At 34.8% G+C, this 14,318-nt stretch overlaps 1 protein-coding gene across 1 annotated transcript; it reads right to left on the bottom strand.

Annotated features, from left to right (window-relative positions):
- Window positions 1-853: 853 nt before the first annotated feature.
- Window positions 854-2,527, bottom strand: LOC139888084 (uncharacterized mitochondrial protein AtMg00810-like). The gene is made up of 6 exons (XM_071871118.1): window positions 2,500-2,527; window positions 2,185-2,396; window positions 1,669-1,965; window positions 1,478-1,596; window positions 1,297-1,381; window positions 854-865 (listed from the first exon to the last, which is right to left on the bottom strand). The coding sequence occupies exons 1-6, from the start codon at window positions 2,525-2,527 to the stop codon at window positions 854-856; spliced, it is 753 nt and encodes a 250-aa protein (XP_071727219.1).
- Between the last annotated feature and the right edge of the window lie 11,791 nt (window positions 2,528-14,318).

The following is a 14,318-nucleotide window of genomic DNA, read 5'->3' as shown; positions in this document are numbered from 1 at the left end:
CATATATTTTTTTTTTTCATTGGAGCTTTTTAACGAAGGAGTTGTCGTTAGTGTCTATTAAATCATTATACACGAAAGTTATATGTTGACTTTAAAATAGAATGTACAATATCTTTTTACTCCAAGTTTTTTTTTTTTTTTTTTTTTTTTTTTTTTTTTTTTTTTGTTTATTGATTAAAAAATAAATATATTGTTTAAATCCACAAATAAATCTTAATTGTTTATTTTTTTTTTTTTTTCGTGAATGAGGTTAATTTAAAGAAAGATTCAATGTTAGTTAAGGGTATTGATATATTCAACATCATTTTTTAATTTTTACTTCATCCACCATAATTACGCATTAACATGTTTATTTTAACATGTTGTACTGTTAATTGTCTTTTATATAAAAATTGAATTTATTTATTTATTTCAAAAGATATTTAGTTTATCACGTTTATTTAACCCCAATTAAATTACACCTAATTTAAATGTGACATTAAAAATTAATATAAATAAGGTAACAACTCCTTTCATCTTCTTCGTCGACTTAGGGGTGTTCATTAATTATTACTACCTCCGTCTCATTCCAATAGGCTAGTATTCCATTTTGGGTTGTCCCATTCTGATAGTCCACTTCCATAAATAGAAAGGAAAGATGATATTTCATTGGTGGATTTGGAGAGAGAAGATATTTCATTGGTGGAGAAATGAAATTAGTGGGATTTCCTAAAACTGCGTGTTTTTTGTCTGTGGACTATTGGAATGAGACGGAGGTAGTACTTATTATTAAATCGGTTAATTCGAAAATCGAATCAAATGAAAATCATAAAAAATGATCGAATTCGAATTATTGTTCACAAACATTGTATACTCATTCAAACAACTTTAACATAACAAAATAAAAAATAAAAAAATAAAAAAGAACAACATGCCACAATACAATTAGTGTTGTTCTTAGTCCGGATAAGTATCTATACATGGTCGATTAATCTATTCTAATAGACAATGAATCTCGTTCGCTTCTCATTGATTACAATTGATGTATAAATACACAATTATGCCTTGACCATTAAGCTAATTTAACTAATAAATAGACTCCTACCATAACCATGGCTCTTACTTGAACTATGACTCTTATATGGCAATATCTAACAAATATGTTTCTTATATACAATATGACTAATAGACCCCCGCAGTCGAAAGGGGAGGTTCACGAATGTTGAGACTGGAACGAAATCATCAAATAATACACGAGGGAGTCCTCTTGTAAAAATATCCGCAACTTGGTATATATTGTGGAAGAACGTGTAACACCCGAACTTCACCACGAGCAACCTTTCGCGAACAAGATGAATTGTCAAGTTCAATATGCTTAGTGTGCTGATGTTGTATAGGATTGCTGGACAAAAAAAAATAGCACTAACATTATCGCAGTAAACAATTGTGGCCTTGTGAATAGATTATCGTTTAGACGACTATGAAATAAGGTTATTACCGAAATAGACACAATGTAGAACGACGTGTATCTGGACAACCGACCCAATCCGTATCAGTATAGGAAACAAGATTATCTGACGCAAATTTAGTGAGATATAATCCGAAATCTAATGTTCCCTGGATATAGCGTAAAATGCGTTTCAGAGCACCCATGTGCCCGACGTGATGGGCATGCGAATAAAGACACACCTGCTGAACATCATAAGAAATATATGGACGAGTGAGTGTGAGGTACTGAAGTACACCAGTTAAGTTACGAAAATATGTAGGATCATCATAAGGAGCTCTCGCACGAGACCCGAGTTTAGACTTTATGTCAACAGGAGTTTTTGACGATTTACAGGTAGGCATACCAGCTCGTTCAAGAATCTCCCGAGCATATTTAGTTTGACTTAGAAAAATGCCCTTAGTTGTATGTGTAACAGCAATACCAAGGAAATAGTGCAATCGCCCAAGACTCGTCATGTCAAATTCACCAGAGAGTTTCTAAATAATGTTCCGGCGTAAGTCATCCAAAGATGCAGTAATTATGATATCATCAACATATAATATAATATAAGCCATGTCGCGACCATTATGATATATAAACGACAAAGAATGGTCACACTTGATGCGGGTGAATCTAATGCTAAAAGTAAAATCCACAAATCGTTCGTACCACGCTCCTTGCTTGAGATCGTAGAGTGATTTCTTCAAATGACAAACATAGTCCGGGTAACTACGATCGCGAAAGCCCATAGGCTGATGCATAAAAACTGTATCCTGAAGATGTCTATGTAGAAAGATATATTTGACATCAGATTGATGAATTGCCCATGAGTGAGAAAGTGCTAATGTGAGAACCAATAGAATAGTTGTGGGTTTAACCACAGGACTAAATGTTTCCTTATTGATTGGTAGCTTTGTTTCCTCAGATTCTACACTTATTCAATGGATTAAAGCTACAAATAGGCTATATACTTTCTCAAATGTTCCGATGTCGCCCATATACCCCTTTGCGTCTCACGGTCGGCTATATACTTTCAAAAAGTGTGTCAATATAAACCATTATACTTTTTACCTAAAACGAAAACAATTGATGAAGTAGCTTCTAAGTAGTCATGACACGTCGGTGATACATTAGAACAAAAACTAAAAGTATATTATAACCTACAACGGAACAAAACTGAAAGTATATGACCTATTTTTAGCCATATAAAATGGAAAAAAAAATGTTAAATAATTAACTTTACGGGTTCAGCAGGTAACTGGTAATGAAATGTTGACATTGGTACATTTTTTGAAAGTATATAGCTGAGAGTGAGACGCAACTGTATATCTTAACAACATCGGAACATTTGAGAAAGTATATAGCATATTTGTTAACCCTTGTTCAATAGTTAACCCTTGTTCAATAGTAGAGTGGTGGTCTTTTGTTCATTTTATTACTCCGTAGTAGCCTCACTTGTTATGTACTTTTAATTTTAAATGATAATAACTTAATAATAATTAATATGTATAACTAACCATCTTTATTATTTCGTTACCTAAACTTTGCACTCGCCAACCTAACTTGCAAAAACGTGGTCATTTTAAATAATCTGTATCTTGAGTGACGCATGTGTTAATAAAATTTTGTTTAAACTATTTTGACTAATTTAATCAACGTCCACATGCACAATTCTAACAACCGATTTTATATCATCAACACAATCCTTGGTTAATTTCAGGTCATTGATTTAAATTAAATGCACCCACTGTGTATGTAATCTTTATTCTGTATAGCTTTTTGGGTATGCTCTCTGGGTTTGCATTACCCCTGACTTTGGCAACTCATATTGAATGTTGTACATGTATATTTAACCCCTATAGTTTTCCTTTTCATTAATAAAAGTTATTTTGCACTTAAAAAAAAAAAAAAATACTCCGTAATAAATAAAAATCGTCAAACAGAATCCAAATATGATACGGTTAGACTGCATAATTTGCATACGTACAATTTCAAAACAACTTAACAAAAAAAGTCTTCATTGTTATCTCTTTCAAATATATAAATACTACCACTAGTATTTTATTCAACATTTCTCGTGTTTATGTTTACATAAATAAATCCAAATTTCACCTACCAAATTGGAGTACGTCTAAGCTATTTATTTTGAATATTAGGAAATGTTAACCCCAGCCTTAGAATATTATGAGGGGATGTAGACATATCTTTTGATTATACGATGTTAACGTACATTTTAACGATTTTAGTGTTGGTGATTTTAGTGTCATACAACATGCATTTTAGTTAGTTGCGATTTACTTGAATGCAAGAGTTAGCTAGTTTTACTTAACAACGGGTTCGGAGAGTGTGGAGCACACGCCCGTAAGAGTTGGCTACTAACTGACGCGTAATTACGGGGTCCAAGGGGCAGCGCCCCTGGCGAATAGTTATACCTTTTCGTTACTTAGAAAAAGTGCATTTCAACCCTTTCAGCGAATAGTTATACCTTTTCGGTATAACTGATTTGTTGGATAGTTGCAAAGAAGATCAAAACAAGAAATTGTCGAGTTCTGGTATCGGATTTGAGTGATGTTTGTCGCAAAACGCAACACGACTAGAAAGTGATAAAGTGCACTGAAACGAGACAAATATGGCAGAAGTGGGAGTCAGAAGTTGTCACGTTCTGGACCACTTTGTCACGTTTTGATGCAGTTTGTCGCGGAACGCGACAAAGTATCGCGAAACACGACAGTGTGCGTAGCCAGCAAGTTATTCGATTTGTTTTCTAATTTTGATTAGCACTATAAATATACCTATTGTAATCTGTAACCCTAAGCACGAAAAATCAATAAAAAATCTCTCTAGTTGACCGTGGACTAAAGCAATCACACTGATTGCATATAACCACGTAATATCTTGTGTCATTTACTTTTCTTGTTGTTATTCTGTCCGTTTGTCGTTTGTGGGATCACAATCTATCGATTGGTGATCGTTGTTGGGTCCATAAATTCCTAACAACTGCTATCAGAGCACAAGGTTCGTATTGGGCGCGATGACGGATGAAGGAAAGTTTCGGATTGATCGGTTCGATGGGAAAGATTTTGGATTTTGAAAGATGCAAATAGAAGACTATTTGTACCAGAAAAAATTACACTTACCACTTGAAGAGAAGAAGCCGGATAGCGTTAAACAAGAAGATTGGGATCTCGTAGATCGCCAAGCTTTAGGGGCGGTTAGGATGTCTCTTGCAAAAAAAACGTTGCTTACAACGTTATTAACGAGAAGACTACGTTTGGGTGCTTAAAGGCACTTACAAACATGTATGAAAAACCTAACGCTGCTAATAAGGTTTTTCTCATGCGTCAATTGTTCAATTAAAAGATGAAAGAAGGTGTGTGTGCTGTAGATCATATCAATGATTTCAACAATCTCATTACAAGATTGGCCTCGGTGGAGATTGTGTTTGATGATGAACTTCAGGCACTTATTTTTCTTTCATCTTTGCCTGAAAGTTGGTCGGGTACAGTTACTGCAGTTAGTAGTTCCACAGGAACCACTAAGGTCAAGCTTGAGGGGATCAAGGATTTGATTCTAGGGGAAGAAACTCGTAGGAGGAATTCCGGGGAATCATCGGGGTCGCTCTTAAATACCGACAGGGGCAGGAAGAACGATAAGGGTACGAAGAAGGGTAAGAAATTCAAAAAGAGGTATAACTCTAAGGACCGAGAATCTGCGGTTTGTTGGAATTGCAATCAAAAGGGTCACTTTAGCACTCAATGTAAGAATCCAAAGGTGGATAAAGCTAGGGTGAACTTCACTTCCGAGGATACGGATGACGCTTTGGTGTGTTGTGTTGAAAACTCGGTTGAAGCTTGGATCATGGATTCGGGTGCATCATTCCATGCTAATCCTAGTAAGGAGATGATGAAGAATTTTAAGGCGTATCGGGGGGAGGTGAGATTGGCGGATGACAAACGCTTAGACATAAGAGGCATTGGAGATGTGACATTGAAGACATCCAATGGGTCCAATTGGACTTTGAAAGATGTGAGGTATATTCTGGATATGAAAAGGAAGCTTATCTCTATAGGTCAATTGAATGAAGAAGGTAATCATACTACCTTCGGTGATCGTAAATGGCGTGTTCAAAAGGATGGTCAAGTCGTGACTTCGGGATAAAAAAGGGGAACTTTATACATGGTAGAGGTATTCGATGATGATGAGGTTAATGTGACAAGTAATGTAGGGGCCGATTCTACTCTATTGCACCGAAGATTAGGGCATATGAGTGAGAAGGGGATGAAGTTGCTAGTTTCTAATGGGAAGATTCCGTGTTTGAAGAAAGTGGATATCGGGTTTTGTGAGCCATGTACTATGAAGAAACAAAAGAAGGTATCATTCGGGAAATCGGAAATTGCGCCAAAGAAGGAGAAGCTTAAACTTGTTTATTCCGATGTCTATGGACCTACAACGGTTGAGTCGCATGGTGGTTTCCACTACTATGTCACCTTCATTGATGACTCCACAAGAAAGGTATGGGTTTACTTTCTCAAAGTTAAATCTGATGTGTTTTCTACTTTTAAAGTGTGGAGAGCTGCTATTGAAAACGAGACTAACTTGAAAGTTAAGTGCTTAAAATTTGACAATGGAGGAGAATACAGCAGTAAAGAATTTAAAGACTATTGTGCGGAACATGGTATTCGTATGTTGAAAACTGTTCCAGAAACACCACGGCACAATGGGGTTGCCGAACGCATGAACCGTACGCTTAATGAGCATGCTAGGAGTATGAGGTTAGATGCGGGTCTACCCAAGATGTTTTGTGTAGATGCTGTGAATACGGCAGCTTATTTGATTAACAAGGGACCCTCAACACCGTTAGAGTTTCGAATTACAGAAGAAGAATAGACCGAAAAAAGGTGAGTTTGGCTCACTTAAGGGTTTTCGGTTGTAATGTGTATGTGAAAACCAAAGACATTAACAAAGACAAGCTTGAAGCAAAATCAAGAAAGTGTACTTTTATCGGGTATGGATTGAACGACATGGGTTATAGGTGTTGGGACAATGAGGCGAGGAAGGTGATTCGTAGTAGAGATGTTACTTTCGATGAAAGCTCGTTGTATGGCACCAAGGTAACGGTTAATTCTAATCATAGTCCGGTTATGCTTGATAAGTTTGTTGAGGTGAATACAGGTTCTAGTGGGAGTTCAGGAACTATTGAATTGCCAATTGACGGTGAGGATCAAAGTGATAGAGATGATTCGGAGAGTGGTGCTAGCTCCGAAAATGATGAGAGCTCTATTGGTGGGGATGATGGTGACTTAACTCGATCACCACCACCCGTTACTCCACCATTGAGACGCTCTAGTAGAACGCCCAAACCTACTGTTAAGTTTTCTCCATCAGCAAACTATTTGCTCTATACCGAGAATGGTGAACCCGAGAGTTATTTTGAAGAAAGACAATCCAAAGAATCCGTACAGTGGGAGCTTGCTATGAAAGAAGAGATTGGGTCACTTATCAAGAATAAGACATGGTCTTTAGTGAAATTACCTGATAAGGCTAAAAAAGAACATATATTTCATAGCATTATCCCCCAAGAAAGACAAGATTTTAGTTGCAATTGTTCCATTTTCAAGTAATATTCGTTTATATTAAATAAGTGCGAAGACAAAAGGCGAAAACGACGAATTGAAGACACAAAGGTCCAAAAAGCTCAAAAGTACAAGATACAATCAAAAAGGTTCAAATTATTGATGAAGAACGTCTAAAAATGACAAGAGTACAAGTTACAAAACGCAAAGTACACGATATAAAATTGTACGAAAGGACGTTCGAAAATCCGGAACCAGGACATGAGTCAACTCTCAACGCTCGACGCAACGGTGTAAAAATTACGAGTCAACTATGCACAAGAATAAAATATAATATTTAAATAATTCATAATAAGAATAATATTAAATAATAAAAAGTTGTTAATTGAGCATAGTTCAGGGGTCGTAAATGAAAATTTAATTTCAAAATTCGCCTATAAAAGGCAGTGTATTCGATCAATTTTAATGACAACCTTTTTCTATCATTTTTTTTATCTATATATCGATCCCTTTTTCTATCCTAAAAATCTATTATCAATATCAATATCTATAATTCTCTATCATAATGTTAATGTAATCAGATATAACAATAATCTTAATTTTAATTTTAAATTATGATAATAATAAGATTTATGATAGAGATCGTTTGAGTGTGTAAAGTCGAAATTCTGTCCGTGTAACGCTACGCTATTTTTAATCATTGTAAGTTATGTTCAACCTTTTTACATTAATGTCTCGTAGCTAAGTTATTATTATGCTTATTTAAAACGAAGTACTCATGATATTGGGCTAATTACTAAAATTGGGTAATTGAGCTTTGTACCATAATTGGGGTTTGGACAAAAGAACGACACTTGTGGAAATTAGACTATGGGCTATTAATGGGCTTTATATTTGTTTAACTAAATGATAGTTTGTTAATGTTAATATAAAGATTTACAATTGGGCGTCCCTATAAATTACCATATACACTCAATCGGACACGATGGGCGGGGTATTTATATGTACGAATAATCGTTCATTTAACCGGACACGGGAATGGATTAATAGCCACTAGAATAATTAAAACAGGGGTGAAATTATGTACAAAGGACACTTGGTATAATTGATAACAAAATATTAAAACTTTGGTTACACTCAGTCGACATCCTGGTGTAATTACTAAACAAAGTATTAAAATCTTGTTACAGTTTAAGTCCCCAATTAGTTGGAATATTTAACTTCGGGTATAAGAATAATTTGACGAGGACACTCGCACTTTATATTTATGACTGATGGACTGTTATGGACAAAAACCAGACGGACATATTAAATAATCCAGGACAAAAGACAATTAACCCATGGGCATAAAACTAAAATCAACACGTCAAACATCATGATTACGGAAGTTTAAATAAGCATAATTCTTTTATTTCATATTTAATTTCCTTTATTTTATATTTAATTGCACTTCTAATTATCGCATTTTTATTGTCATTGTATTGCACTTTTAATTATCGTACTCTTTAATTATCGCAAGTTTATTTTATCGCACTTTTATTATTCGCAATTTCATTATCGTTATTTACTTTATGCTTTAATTTAAGTCTTGTATTTATTTTTAATATTTTACATTTGGTTTTAACTGCGACTAAAGTTTTAAAATCGACAAACCGGTCATTAAACGGTAAAAACCCCCCTTTATAATAATAATATTACTTATATATATGTTTGTATTTTTATAAGAGTAAACTAATATAGCGTTGAGCTTTGTTTAAAAAAGATTCCCTGTGGAACGAACCGGACTTACTAAAAACTACACTACTGTACGATTAGGTACACTGCCTATAAGTGTTGTAGCAAGGTTTAGGTATATCCCATTTGTAAATAAATAATTAAAACTTGTCATATTTTGTAGCAATCCGCATTAAAAATATATAACTATTTCGTACACCACGCTACACACATCAAGTTTTTGGCGCCGCTGCCGGGGAATCGCCGAAGCGAAACGCTATATAAAAAAAGGAATCTAGACAACTAGTTACCTTATTTTAAGATATATTCGAAAAAAAAAACGTTTTTTTTTAAGAAAAAAAATTCGTTTTAAAAAAAAAAAAAACGTTTTTTTTTTAAGAAAAAAAAATTCGTATCAAAAAAAAAAAAAAAAAAAAAAAGTGTTAGTGTCCCAATTACAATTTCACCCACTTGACAAACGAGAATACTTATCTCCCATTCTTCAAATTTCTTTGCCTTTTGATAATTAAAAGCATTCTCAATTAATCATTGAGCCACCCACTTCCATTTTCTTCAGCCCACAAACGGACCTCTTCAACCCAAGTGGCGTAGCTACTTGTAAAGCACTGGGGTCAATTGACCCCATTCATTTCACTCGAAAGTCATTACATATGTATGTAAGTAATGTATACAGAATGTGACTATGAGCACGTGACCCCTTCCCACACTTAATTTATATTTGTAAAAAAAAAAAAATTAAAAAAAAAAATTATATTTTTAAGATTTTGTCTATAAAATTAAAAAAAATATATATATTTTAAGTTTTATTACCTTTAGTTTTTTTTAGACTATAGTCACAACTTTTAGTATTAAATTTAGTTTTTTTTTTGCCATAGTTATTTTTATACTAACAGATTTTTAGGCTTTGCCGTAAAATCCCTTAAGTGCTTTTTCTTTAGACTAAGTTTTAGGTGCTTTAGAATTTTGCGACGCCATTTTTCGCGCTATTTTCTTATTTTTATTTTTCGACGCGTTTACCTATGTATCAATTACAATTCCGATTAGTGATCTCTATTTGTAGTTTTAATTTTAAGATAGTGATAGTTATAAGGTTGGATTAACCGCATGTTTACAAACCACTCTTCGTCTTTTTCATTTTTCGACACTTTTCGACGCGCACTCTTTTTCTCTCTTATTTCTCGCCATTCTAGTTTTTAGGACTTAGAATTTTTTCTACTTCTTCTCTAAATTTCTTAAAATTACGAAAATTTATTTTAAGTGGTTAAATTGATAGACATCAAAATTTTCTGGTTCGTAGTAATAGTTGGATTTGTACGTGGACCGGGTTATTGGAGCCAAACAGTACTCAATTATATTGAGACCAAACGAATCCTGCCCCTCTGCTGCATCTTTTGGCTATTCGAAACGTGGGCAAAATCAGAAAAGTCTATTGGTTGGATAACTTATATAATTTTTCTTTCCTTTTTAAAAAACTAATAGGATATTCAGTGAATGCACCGAGCAAGACGTTCACCACCTTTTGTACGTTCACCACCTGTAACTAGATCAAGACATTTAGCAAATATTGTCGCCGTTGATTTTTCTTTAGAATCGTCATCCAGTCAACCAAGTACTTCAGTTCAAATTTCCGATAATCCATTTTTTGAACCCGACCTCACAATTGAGAATCCGGAGAATATTCAGGAACGGTTCGTAGATCCTGAACCATTAAACTTTCCTCCGGAGCCACCAATCATTCAAACAGAGATTGTTGAGGAACGAACCATTAAATCAGAATCATCTAGTGATACCGATTCAACAAATTCAATTATGGAGAATCTGGAACCTTTAAGTATGGAAGACCGAATGAGAGCTAAACGCACTGGCCAAGGTCACGCAATTACTCATCCTGACATTAATGCGCCAGATTATGAAATCAAAGGACAAATTCTACACATGGTGACTAATCAATGCCAATTTAGTGGTGCGCCGAAGGAAGATCCAAATGAACATCTACGTACCTTTAATAGGATCTGCACACTATTTAAAATCCGAGAAGTTGAGGATGAACAGATATATCTCATGTTATTTCCTTGGACTTTAAAGGGAGAAGCCAAAGATTGGTTGGAATCGTTACCTGAAGGGGCGATTGATACATGGGATGTTTTAGTTGACAAATTTCTTAAACAATTCTTTCCTGCATCTAAAGCCGTAAGACTTCAAGCAGAAATTGTTACGTTTACACAGAAGCCAAATGAAACTCTATATGAGGCATGGACAAGATATGGAAAGTTGTTAAGAGGATGTCCGCAACATGGTTTAGACACCTGTCAAATAGTACAAATATTCTACCAAGGATGCGACATCACTACAAGAAAAGACATAGATATAGCAGCTGGTGGTTCTATTATGAAGAAAACCGAAACTGATGCTTACAAAATTATTGATAACACTGCTTCCCACTCACATGAGTGGCACCAAGAAAAAGATATCATTAGATCATCTAAAGCAGCTAGAGCCGATTCTAGCCATGACTTAGATTCCATTTCCGCAAAGATAGATGCTGTGGAGAGACGAATGGAAAAGATGACTAAGGATATTCACTCAATACGAATTAGTTGTGAGCAGTGTGGAGGACCACATTTGACAAAAGATTGTCTCAGTATTGAATTAACAATGGAACAAAGAGAGAATATTTCATACATAAACCAAAGGCCTGGAAATAATTATCAGAATAATTATCAACCGCCAAGACCTATTTACAATCAAAACCAGAATTATAACCGAAATATTCCATACAACAACCAACAAGGTCCTACCAATCAACAAGTATCTAATAACAATTATAATCAGCAAAGACCTAATTTTCAAAACAAACCACCACAACAAACCGATGATAAAAAGCCGAATTTAGAAGATATGATGACGAAGCTAGTTGAAACTCAAACGCAGTTTTTCACATCTCAAAAACAAACCAATGAACAAAATGCTCAAGCATTTAGAAATCAACAAGCTTCTATTCAAAATCTGGAACAAGAAGTAAGTAACCTAGCAAGGTTAATAGGTGAAAGAAAACCGGGAAGTCTACCTAGTGATACAAATGCTAATCCCCGGAATGAAACAGCTAAAGCCATTACCACAAGAAGTGGTACAACACTTAAACCACCTGAAATACCTGTAACTTCTGGTAAAGCTATTCCTACTCCACAAGAACCACAACCTGATCAAGATAAGGAAAAAGAACCGGTAGTTGAGAAGGTTAATGAAGATAACAAAGTTAAGGATAAACCTTATGTTAAACCATACCAACCACCACTTCCTTACCCGAGTAAAATGAAGAAAGAGAAACTTGAAGCCGAGCAATCCAAATTCTTGGATATGTTTAAACAGATAAATGTAAATCTTCCTTTCATTGATGTGATTTCAGGAATGCCTAGATATGCTAAATTCTTAAAAGATCTAATCTCAAATAGAAAGAAAATGGAAGAACTCTCGGCTGTTACTATGAATGCTAATTGTTCAGCAGTGCTGTTGAATAAGATACCAGAAAAACTATCTGATCCAGGAAGTTTCACAATTCCATGTTTTCTGGGTAGTCTTAGTTCAATAGAAGCATTGGCAGACTTAGGTGCTAGTATAAATCTAATGCCGTATTCACTATACACTAAACTAGACCTTGGAGAATTGAAACCAACAAGAATAAGCATACAACTAGCCGATCGATCAATAAAATATCCTAGAGGGATAATGGAGAACATGCTAGTTAAAGTTGGTACTTTAGTATTTCCAGTAGATTTTGTTGTTCTGGACATGGAAGAAGATTCTCAAGTTCCTCTCATATTAGGAAGACCATTCTTAAACACGGCTAAAGCAATGATAGACGTGTTCGGTAAGAAATTGACCCTAAGTATAGAGAATGAGAGTGTTACCTTTTCAGTTGATAGAGCAATGCAACAACCACAATCTGCAGATGATACATGTTATTATATTCAAACTATAGATGCACATGCAGAATTATTAGAAGAATTTCCAGAATTACAAGGAACAGGAGAATGTTCTGTAGGAGAAGGAACTGAACCAATTGATGAAGCTGAAATGTTAGCTACACTTATAGATAATGGATATGAACCAACAACAGAAGAACTTCAAATGCTAAAAGAAGAAGACAGATATCGATACAAATCATCGATAGAAGAACCTCCGAAATTAGAGTTAAAGCCACTTCCAAACCATTTGGAATACGCTTATTTACATGGTGAATCTGAATTACCTGTAATAATATCGTCTTCTCTTACTGAAAATGAGAAATCACAACTCATTTCTGTATTGAAAGCCCATAAACCAGCCATTGCATGGAAGATTCATGATATTAAAGGAATAAGTCCTTCATATTGCACACATAAAATCCTTATGGAAGAAGGTCATAAAATGTATGTGCAACGCCAACGAAGACTAAATCCTAATATGCAAGATGTAGTTAAGAAAGAGATTATTAAACTGCTAGACGCAGGTCTAATTTATCCAATCTCTGATAGTCCATGGGTAAGCCCAGTTCAATGCGTACCTAAGAAGGGTGGCATGACTGTCATTACAAATGAGAAAAATGAGCTTATTCCTACTAGGACTGTAACAGGATGGCGTGTATGTATTGATTATAGAAAATTAAATGACGCCACCAGAAAAGATCACTTTCCCTTACCTTTCATAGATCAAATGTTGGAAAGATTAGCCGGAAATAGTTACTATTGTTTTCTAGATGGATTTTCCGGATATTTTCAAATTCCAATAGCACCCGAAGATCAAGAGAAAACCACATTTACGTGCCCTTATGGTACTTTTGCTTACAAACACATGCCATTTGGACTTTGTAACGCCCCTGCAACCTTTCAAAGGTGTATGATGGCGATTTTTCATGACATGATAGAAGAATGCATGGAAGTTTTCATGGATGACTTTTCAGTCTTCGGTGATACATTTGAATCATGTCTAGTTAATCTGGAACGAATGCTTCTTAGATGCGAACAATCAAATCTAGTATTTAATTGGGAGAAATGCCATTTCATGGTTAAAGAAGGCATCGTTCTTGGACATAAAATTTCAAAAGAAGGAATTGAAGTGGATAGAGCTAAAGTAGATGTAATTGCTAAACTTCCACATCCCACAAATGTTAGAGGAGTTAGGAGTTTTCTAGGGCATGCCGGTTTTTACCGACGTTTCATAAAAGATTTTTCTAAAATTGCCACTCCTATGAATAAACTCCTAGAAAAGGATGCTCCATTCATCTTTTCAGATGAGTGTATCAAATCTTTTAATATTCTTAAAGAGAAACTCACTAATGCACCGATCATGATAACACCAAATTGGAATCTACCATTTGAACTAATGTGCGATGCAAGTGATTTTGCAATGGGAGCCGTTTTAGGACAAAGGATTGAAAAACGATTTCAACCTATATATTATGCTAGTAAGACGTTACAAGGAGCACAAACAAACTATACAACTACTGAAAAAGAACTCCTTGCTATTGTCTTTGCTTTTGACAAATTTCGATCATATCTCGTTCT

The sequence above is a fragment of the Rutidosis leptorrhynchoides genome, chromosome 2, assembly GCF_046630445.1.
Source record: "Rutidosis leptorrhynchoides isolate AG116_Rl617_1_P2 chromosome 2, CSIRO_AGI_Rlap_v1, whole genome shotgun sequence".
NCBI lineage: Eukaryota > Viridiplantae > Streptophyta > Magnoliopsida > Asterales > Asteraceae > Rutidosis > Rutidosis leptorrhynchoides.
The sequence above is the reverse complement of the archived record's forward strand: the minus strand, read 5'-3'. Positions and strand labels throughout refer to the sequence as shown.

Excerpts from the sequence above, each read along its gene's own strand:
- LOC139888084 (XM_071871118.1), bottom strand. The coding sequence starts at position 2,527 with ATGGTTTATATTGACACACTTTTTGAAA. Across the intron at positions 2,397-2,499 it reads TATTGACACACTTTTTGAAA|AATCTGAGGAAACAAAGCTA; the intron begins GTATATAGCCGA and ends GAATAAGTGTAG. Across the intron at positions 1,382-1,477 it reads TCTACATTGTGTCTATTTCG|CAATCCTATACAACATCAGC; the intron begins GTAATAACCTTA and ends TTTTTTGTCCAG.